The sequence below is a fragment of the Copadichromis virginalis genome, linkage group LG17 (genome assembly GCF_057382275.1).
Source record: "Copadichromis virginalis isolate Kocher_CV1m ecotype Utaka linkage group LG17, C_Virginalis_male_GT1.1, whole genome shotgun sequence".
NCBI classification, from domain to species: domain Eukaryota; kingdom Metazoa; phylum Chordata; class Actinopteri; order Cichliformes; family Cichlidae; genus Copadichromis; species Copadichromis virginalis.
The window spans coordinates 40958122-40968294 of record NC_140634.1 but is presented as its reverse complement, the minus strand read 5'-3'; the positions used below and the strand labels follow the sequence as shown (position 1 = coordinate 40968294).

At 45.9% G+C, this 10173-nt stretch overlaps 1 protein-coding gene across 4 annotated transcripts in view; it reads right to left on the bottom strand.

Moving 5' to 3' along the window:
* Positions 1-915: 915 nt before the first annotated feature.
* LOC146689993 (pleckstrin homology domain-containing family A member 5-like) overlaps positions 916-10173 on the bottom strand; it is a 160993-nt gene continuing 151735 nt past the window's right edge. For all 4 annotated transcript variants that reach the window (XM_085436293.1, XM_085436296.1, XM_085436295.1 and 1 more), the window contains 3 exons: positions 9776-9921; positions 9364-9518; positions 916-4009 (listed from right to left, as the gene is read on the bottom strand). In XM_085436293.1, coding sequence (XP_085292419.1) covers positions 3975-4009; positions 9364-9518; positions 9776-9921 — 336 coding nt within the window. In that variant the 3' untranslated portion in view covers positions 916-3974. The remainder of the gene's footprint in view (positions 4010-9363; positions 9519-9775; positions 9922-10173) is intronic.

Genomic DNA, 10173 nt, shown 5'->3' with positions numbered 1-10173 from the left:
GTTTTCGTTTCACTTCTACATACATATGTGCCGGAAATCTCTTTGGTGTCAGTTTGTTGGCAAATAGTAACGACCGGTCACTGTAGGATGAGGCTGCTTCCAAGTAAATCACCATCTGAAAAATGTATCTTCTTTTTTCCATATTCATAGTGAGACTGTAAATGGTGACTAACATCGAACAGGAACTCTGGGCCTGACGTCGGCTCTTCATCCACATATTTGCAGCTTTACTGGAAGCCTACAAACATGTTGCCCATAGGTAACAGTAGCTTGCTAGATTAGTGGTTTTCTCTTCAGAAGCCTAGATGAGCACCACTCATTGATCCTCAGAGAAGAAAAACATTTGAGCCCATCAGTTTTAGATCACACAGTGGTGTGGAACAGAATTAGACATAATCATTTCATCCACAGGGCGTGTGGTCCTTCAACGAGTCCTGTGATTGATACCAGGAGTCATCAAAAGCTTTAGAGGGTGCACATGCTAAAATGATTGCTTATAATAGGTTGAGTGTCTCTGAGTCACCTTTCTCACTCACTATGTATTAACAGACCTCTCTGCATTGAATCATATCTGTTATTAACCTCTGTCTCTCTTCCACAGCATGTCTTTATCCTGTCTTCCTTCTCTCACCCCAACCAATCACAGCAGATGGCCGCCCCTCCCTGAGCCTGGTTCTGCTGGAGGTTTCTTCCTGTTAAAAGGTAGTTTTTCCTTCCCACTGTCGCCAAAGTGCTGCTCATAGGGGGTCATATGATTGTTGGGTTTTTCTTTGTATTATTGTGGGGTCTACCTTACGATACAAAGCGCCTTGAGGTGACTGTTGTTGTGATTTGGTGCTATTTAAATAAAATAGAATTGTGATGAAAGAATCTGCCCTGAAAAGCATCACTTCAAAGAGAAAAGTGAAACAAGCATGTTTTAAGAACATCAACATTTATTTCACGATATAAAACAGATGAGAAATGAATGTTTTGCATATTGACTCTAATATTAATGATAATAATTTCTTATACTTATAATATTCACTCTTCTTTTTTCACTGTGTACATAAAGTTTTCTATCTTATCTTAATTTTTTTTTTTTACAGTTTATTTATCTCTTAATTTTTTAAATGTCCTGGGGCTTCAAATACCTATTTATTGCTTTGTACATGTGCCGTTTTCTGAGTTTCCACCACCTAGGACAGAGTCAAACTAAATCCTTTTTATGTGTATTTTCTAACTGATACAAACCAAAGTGAGGAAAAACAAAGAGAGACACAAACTGAGAAAGTAGACTTCAAATTCAACTCATTCGCATATTATGTGAGGCTTTGCAAGCACGTCAGGGTATTCAAACCATCTGCTCAACATAAACAATCCTAACTTCATACCTTAATCTGTAAAAAAAACAAAAACAAACAGCAGCATGATGTGGCACCTTGTTAAAGTAAAAAAACAGCTTAATATTCATATAATATATGGATATACTTATATTAAAATGAAGGCTAATCTGTTATTTTGCAGGTGTAAAAGATGTGGGATCCCTCCAGTTTGAAATCAACCAAAGGATCCAGATCCGAGCAGGTTAAAGATTAGCGGCCACTTGGGGTTAAAGTAAAGCACTGCGTCTGTGTCGTTTGGTGCTGTGCCATCTGTGATGAGGCTTCTCAGATGCTCATATATACAGCTGTACACTCATCTCTAGCAACTCAGGAACAGCTAATATCCCATCCACCAGAACTATAGATAACTGTTATTTTAATAGTTATGTTAGGATGACTTTAGCACTTAGTAAGGTATCAAAAGCTCTGTACACGTGTATGTATTTGGCAACACAGTTTTATGAGGCTACATTATATCCAAAAGAAGTCACACATAAAAGTGAGACTGTACAATGGTTTAGCTCAGATTCTTGCCTGCCCAGAAATATTCCTACATGGTGTTTTGGAGAAAAACAACACGCTGCCTCAGTGGCAGCACATGGCTGTAGCATAACAAATGGAAGGAAAACATTAAGTTTTCAGATTTTTTTCTTTTCACTTTTACCAGATAAGTAGTACAATCTTTAAAAAATGGTTAAAGTGAATAATCTGAGTTTATGTTTCAGACAGTGTCTGGACCAACTGGCTACTACAAAGGTTGAAGCACAGGCGAAGATTTGAACATGACCGGGTTGGTAAATGGGAGGGATCTCTGTCAACTTCAGGTCCTCCTTCCTTTCAGTCCCATGTTCCACTGCCTCTCACTCCGAAACACGAATGCACACGAAAAGGCACAATACAGTGAGCAACTGCAAAATATCACGTCACCTGAACTCAGCCAAATAAACTATTTATATATATGGATGTGCTTGATGTCAAAACTGATGATTAAATTAAAAGCTTAACCCTTAAACTGAATGTCCAGTCCAATCTGCTTAGTTTCCCCTCACTCAGGAGTACACCCTTCAGATACTTGATGGGGTTAGTGCTAACCTCAGACTAAACAGAACAGTCCACTGGTTTCTCCATCACCCCCTTATACCACATCTGTCTGAGTCTAGATTACAGGGATTTATCCAGCTATTTCCAAAGACATTTACAAACACTTTATGTTAGGACTGGCCATTTGTCCTGAGGTTAGGAAGGAGCCACGTGTCATAATTTCCATTTACAAGATGAATGGTTTGTTACTCTGCTATATGTGGGCCTTTTGGATCATGGAAATGCTTTGGATTGCTCATGTGCCACAGATTACAAAGCCATTATCAGTAAACCACCCAAATTTTATGAAGCTAACTAAATTACACGGTCCATAAAAGTGACTGGACGCTATCCGTCTCCTGCGAGGTCTAAATCCTTTCCAGTCAGCATCAGGCTCCACTCGGCTTTTCAGGGCTACTCAGAAGTATTCACACCAGAGCAGTGGCTACATTCTGCCTGGAAAAGGCAAACCTTTCCCTTTCATCTGGGGTTTGGTCACCTGCTCGCTGGTTAACTCCTTCCTGTTTACAACACATTCCCAAAAAGCAGGGGCACTGTGTAAAAAGTAATTTGACTTGTTTGATTATTTAAAGCCTTATTCAATTAAAAAAAAATAGTACAAAGGCAACATATCAAACATTAAATCTGAGCTGAGAAATGCAGTGTTTTCAATATACTGAATTAGATGCGTGAAACATTAAAAACTGAGACCAGGTTTGCTCCCGTATTTTAACACTCCTTAAACTTTCTGAAACGTGTGGAGAGTGAAGGTTTTTTTCTCCACTCTGTGTTTATACACCTCTCTGCATTTAATCATTAGTAATAATTATCATCTCTGGCTCTCTTTATCCCATCTTCCTCACATCAACAACCAGCCATGGCAAATGGCTGCACCTCCCTGATACTGGTTCTGCTGGAAGTTTGTTCCTGTTAAACCGGAGTTTTTCCTTTCTGCTGTCGCCAAGTGCTTGCACAATTACACGGTCCTTCTTTCCTATATACAGTTCATGAGGTGACTGTTGTGATTTGGTGCTATGTAAATAAAATTGATCTTTTAAACATTTAATAACTTGTACTTTAACTTTGGAGTTGGAATTGCACTTTGCTTTTAATCATATTTTGCACAGCTGTTTGAACGCTGAACAAAGCTTTATTGTAACACTACAGCAATGAATTTCTGGGCTTCTTCAGGCATTTTGTAGTTAAACCACATAATTTTTAAACTAAACCATTTTACAGTCCTAGAATATGCTGACATCTCCACAGAATGTGTTTTGCTTAAGGACAGAGTATGTGCCGGCAGATCTAATGAGCACTAAAGATACAGAATATCTGCCTCTTTGAATATGATGGCTGGTCGTCTAGGTGTCGGTCAGTCTGAATCATCATCCTCTCAGTCTCCGTCTCTGTATTGGCACGTAACACTAGTGCCAACAGATTTAGTTGTAAATGCAGGAAGCATTGCTCTGTGCAGGCTGGATACATTTGAGCTCAATGGGACGCCAGTGAGGATGTCCAGGCCGCCATTGCTCATGTGTCACTGCTCACCAAAGTGAACGTCTGCGCTGCAAAGAGAAGAAGAGGAGAATGAAATTTAGATTAGTGCTGTTCTTTTTTACTTATTTACCTACTAGTACTTTAACCATCGATGTAGGTTTATTAACACTAAAACTATTGGGTATTAGAAGATAATCCTTCTAGAGAATTGGAACAAGTATTTGGTGAGTCATAAGATAGAAAGTGATTTAGTTGCAACTGGTATATTATTATTATTATTATTATTATTGTTGTTGTTATACTTGCACAGTGGAGAGCACTGCTGATTATAAAAAACAAGATGTTTTTTATAAATAATAAGAATAATCGTTGGCTTCATAATATCTTACGTAACACGGCGTGAAAGGCCAACAATGAAACAAACAACATTAAAGAGAAAATCTTTTTCAGACTTTTGGTTTGTAGTTTGCAGTGAATGAAGATGAACTTTCTTTGGAACTTGTTTCGTCGTTGACTCAGTGCTGGGGGTCCAGCACATAACAGTCTATAACAACACTAATTATATGGTTGAACATTATTAACAAACGCTGGTAGTTAATAAAATGGGGGGTGAATTTTGTTAGCTTTGCACATGTTCTAGTAGACACTATGCTCTACAGTGTATTTAATTTGGAGATTACAGTATAAGCATCAAAAACATGCCTCTGTACACCAGTGTAATTTTTCTAACATGAAATATTTGCCGTGGCTCCAAAAGGCTGGGAAACACTGCCGTAGAGGACAAACCAAGCTTCAAGTCCAAGAATGTCTGTAGGCTCTGAGACAGATGTGGGGAAGGGGAAAGAAGAATTTTGGCATTTCTAAACATTTCAAACCATTCAAAGCAGAAAACATGTGTCTTGTGTAGCTTCCTTGTATTTTTCTTATCTCTCCATTACAGTGTATTTGTCACAGTCCGGGGCAGCGGCCGTGTGAAGAGTGGAAAGGAGGACTCAAATGCAGCACTTACTCAGATGTGAAGGCGATTTATTGACAATATCAAACATAAAGTGGAGATGGCAAAACAGAACTAAGGATGAACTAAACTGGGTGAAACTACACAAAGGAGTGGCAAACCTGAACATGAAGGGAGAACAGCAGGGAGAGCACGCAGGGGATTTCACAGGGTATGAACACAGATGACGCGACGAGGAGCAGAGGAAAACACACACTATAAGTACACAAAGAGACACTGGGAAATCACACACAGGTGGGAGACACAGCTGGACCTGATTAACCTGACGAGACAGGGGAACACTAACACCAGGGACCAATAGAGGGAGCACAAACCCAAAACCCAGTATCTAAAATCCCAAAACACAAACCATCCCAAAACAGCCCAAGAATAATAAAGAGAATAATAACAATAAGGAACACAAACACAAAGTCACTGAGTCATGGCCGCAGGACCATGACAGTACCCCCCCCCCTCAAGGGCTGGCCCCTGACAGCCACAGAAACACACCACCAGACCCGGGCGGGCGGCAGGGGGCCCAGGACAGAGGGACCGGGCCATGACCAAAACGAAGACCCCAGAGTCCCAAACAAACGTTCACAAAAAAAAACTCACAGGGGAGCAGAGTCCAAAACACAGTTCAGGCGGCCGGCCACGAAGAAGGCCGTGGCGGCGCGTAAAGAGTTCGGGAGGCCGTCCACGAAGAAGGCCGTGACGGCGCGCAAAAAGTTCAGGGGGCCGACCGTGCGGAAGGCAACGGCGGCCGCTCAGGTGAAGAGGGCCCGCGGGCCGGCCGTGCGGAAGGCAACGGCGGCCGCTCAGGCGAAGAGGGCCCGCGGGCCGGCCGTGCGGAAGGCAACGGCGGCCGCTCAGGCGATGGCGGTCCGGGGGCCGGCCGTGCGGAAGGCAACGGCGGCCAGTCAGGCGACGGCGCCCGGCCAGTAGCCTAGCCAGCGGTCTAGAAAACGGCCGTTTAGCTCCAGACCCAGGCGAGGCTGAAGGCACAGAAGCCGGGGCCGCAGCGGGCGAAGATGCTGAAGACGCTGCTGCAGGCGATGATGCGGATGCTGAAGACGCTGCTGCAGGCGATGGTGCGGATGCTGAAGACGCTGCTGCAGACGAAGATGCAGACACGAAGGCTGGACCAGACGAAGATGCAGACACGAAGGCTGGACCAGACGAGGATGCAGCTGAAGCTGGACCAGGCGAGGATGAAGCCGGGCCAGGCGAGGATGAAGCCGAAGCCGGACCAGGCGAGGATGAAGCCGGACCAGGCGTGGATGAAGCCGGGCCAGGCGAGGATGAAGCTGCAGCTGGACCAGGCGAGGATGAAGCCGGGCCAGGTGAGGATGAAACTGAAGCTGGACCAGGCGAGGATGAAGCCGGGCCAGGTGAGGATGCGTCCTCAGGCTGAGGTGTGGCCGTAGCAGGCGGTAGCACTGCCGGTGGTGGTACTGCAGGAGGCGGCGCTGCAGCCACAGGTGGAGAAGCAGCCACAGGTGGAGAAGCAGCCACAGGAGGCCGGACGGGCTCCTCGGGCCCCCCAGCCGACGTGGCAGCCGGTGTGGCATGAGGCCGGACGGGCACCTCGGGCCCCCCAGCTAGCGAAGCAGGAGGCCGGACGGGCTCCTCGGGCCCCCCAGCAGGCGAAACAGGAGGCTGGACGGGCTCCTCGGGCCCCCCAGCTAGCGAAGCAGGAGGCTGGACGGGCTCCTCGGGCCCCCCAGCAGGCGAAGCAGGAGGCTGGACGGGCTCCTCGGGCCCCCCAGCAGGCGAAACAGGAGGCTGGACGGGCTCCTCGGGCCCCCCAGCAAAAACAGCCGCAGAACCAGCGGGCACCGGGGCCCCCGGCACACACAAAACAAAACTAGGAGGCACGTGGGCCTCTGGCACACATGAAACAAAACCAGTAGGCACGTGGGCCTCTGGCGCACGTGAAACAAAACCAGTAGGCACGTGGGCCTCTGGCGCACGTACGGAGGGCTGCAGCTGCGCAGAGCACTGACCCTGCTCAGGCAGTGACAGCCCGGTGCAGTTCACAGCTGGCATCTTGGCCTCCAGGGGTCCAGAGTAAGCTGAGGGCAGTAACCCAGCCTCTGGGGAAGCCCCGGAGTGAGCAACAGTCTCTAATGTTGCCAGCTTTTGAGGAACAGGTCCGTTGTAAAACAGTTCATCTCCCTGCTTAGAAACAGCGGTGGAAAAACAGTGTGAATATTGTGACTCAGCCATTAACTGAACTATGGGTTGAAGCGATGCTAGCGGTGGTGGTGGCTGAGTGGCTAACTGGAGCGGCGGCGGAACAGGTAATTGTGCCCTTAGGGAGGCTAACGGTTGAGCTACAGACCGGGAAGCTTGTGGCTGGACACAGAACTGAGCCGGAGAATGGCGAAAAAGTCCTGGCTCAGAAGAGGCGGCAGAGACACAGTCTGTCAGTTTTGCAGAGGGTTTGTACACGCCCACTTGGGAAGGATCCGTTACCACGAAGGTAGGTAAGTGACCCGTACAGTCTCCCATCCCGCTCTGAATAGCCCCAGAAAACAAAGTCCCGGAATCTGGGGAAGCCAATGCATCCCGCTCACTCACCGCCTCGGGCTGCTCGAAAGTAAATGCAGACGGGGGGTGAAGTCCAAGGTCCAAAAGGAGAAACTCCCGCTCCCACGAACAGAGCGAGTCCAGAAGCCATGGGAGACCGGTCACCAGACGCTGTAGCCGCCTCTCTATAGCGCGCTGGGACGTGCCACCCGGGCTTTCCAGCCACAGGTCGATCAGCTCCTGTGTGGCATCGATGAGCGTCTCCCGTAGCTCCCTGGACGGATTAAGCGCTGCTGGGTCCATCTTGTCGTCGCGTCGTACTGTCACGGTCCGGGGCAGCGGCCGTGTGAAGAGTGGAAAGGAGGACTCAAATGCAGCACTTACTCAGATGTGAAGGCGATTTATTGACAATATCAAACATAAAGTGGAGATGGCAAAACAGAACTAAGGATGAACTAAACTGGGATAAACTACACAAAGGAGTGGCAAACCTGAACATGAAGGGAGAACAGCAGGGAGAGCACGCAGGGGATTTCACAGGGTATGAACACAGACGACGCGACGAGGAGCAGAGGAAATCACACACTATAAGTACACAAAGAGACACTGGGAAATCACACACAGGTGGGAGACACAGCTGGACCTGATTAACCTGACGAGACAGGGGAACACTAACACCAGGGACCAATAGAGGGAGCACAAACCCAAAACCCAGTATCTAAAATCCCAAAACACAAACCATCCCAAAACAGCCCAAGAATAATAAAGAGAATAATAACAATAAGGAACACAAACACAAAGTCACTGAGTCATGGCCGCAGGACCATGACAGTATTCTATGGCTTTCTGAACCGCGAGATGCCCAGTGGTCAATATTCATCTCCCTAAAACAGTCACAGGGTCCATGACGACAAAAGCCATCAGAATGAACATCTCAGAGCTGCAGCAAAACACACACAGAGTGGGCTTTTCTTCCACCTCTACAGCCAATACAACAAAAAAACTGAAAGCAGCCACCTGAGTTATTCCAGCTTCAGGTTAGACGCAGCATAAAGGTGCATGTAAAATGAAAACACTTATTTCTATATACACAGAGAGGAAAGTTAGATCGAACCACAAGTGGTCACGTAAGACTCATGTAGATGCTTTCTAAAGGCAGGAAAGCATAAGAGGGGTCACGCTTATCCTTCTTGATTGGTGTACAGTAAACATCACAGCCTGAAGCCTCTGGCAGCAGCTGTTAGCGTGAAGAAGAACAAGGATAAGTTCCTCATGCAGCAAAGGTTTCAGCCCCGACACTTCAGTCTTCTTATCTTATACTTTTAGCTTAATGTAGATCTGCCAAAGTTCAATGACACATTTGATCAAATGTATTATCTATTCACATGTTGCAATAATATAAATAAAGTGATTTCTCCGCTTAGTAATCAATAAGCTGTAATTCTGGTTATGCAATGCCAAAATATCCACCGACTGTTGGATAACTCGTATATTTCTAAATGTACCTGTGCAACGCCCCACGATGATGTCAGCACACAACATTTCTGACTTATTTCAGTTTTCAACGTTGAACTTTCCCTCATACGTACACACAGAAACATGGATAATGACACAGGATTGGTGAGGATACAGAGCGTAGCTAAAGTTACTGCTGAAATAAATTAGTCTTGTTTGTAGTGTTCAAAGATACTTTGGTATCAGGTCAAAATGTCCAGTGGAAAAATGAAACTAACCTGAGAATCAGTTTTTACTAACGTCGGTTTAAAAAAGATGATCTCGATATACATGAGACATATGTAAGCCGTAAGATTAACCAGTGTAAATGTTTTCACGTGTGATGAGTTAATATGCCTTTGATTTGGGTACAAAGAGGTCTTTGAAAGACTTTTGACTTACATGCCAAAATACTGTTGTTGTGTTTTTTGTTGTCTGCTGTCAGCTGGTTGTATGAATCCAGGCTCTTCCCGAGGTTCTTATCTCCCCTCGACGGTTGTGTCATCTCTTCGACCTCGGGCTCAGGGCTTGGAGTCTCAGGCTCAACAATCTGGAAGCTACAGTTGGTAGAAGCAGAACAGGTCATAACGACTGATTAGTTTCAATGATGGACATCAGACTGTAGCTCAGTATTTTTACAGCATCTTGTTTTGCTTTTCTCTGTAATGACAGCAGAGAACAAATACTATCGAGTTGGTGCTCCAGTGAGCTGTGTTTCCAATGTAGCTCTAAGCTGTTGTGTCAGTGCAAAGATAGGTACACCCACAGACACCCACAGACACCCACAGACACAAACAGACACACACACAGACACCTGTTTTCAGTGGTGGCATTTGTAGGTGAGCTGGTCAGATCTTGCTCTCGGCTTTCATCATCCTCGAAGGGCTCAAGGTTCACAATCTCCACCCGCTGAGGCTCCGTGCCCAAGTCCAGGATCACCACCTTTTGACTCTCACACAGCTAAAACACAGATTCACTTTCATGAGAGAATGCAGGGATCTGAAGGTTGGAAATAAATGCAGTGTCAGTTTAAGAAATGATTCAAAGCAAACTGACTGTGGCTGTTTTTACACAACAGCTACGACTGTATGATATGAAGTGTGCTGTTGGAGTTGGTACAGACAGCTGAAGCCTGTTAAAGGGCGACTAATGTCATTCTGAGTCAGCATTATTGACATCATCATTTCTTGAGATGGCGCCGGTGTGTGTGGC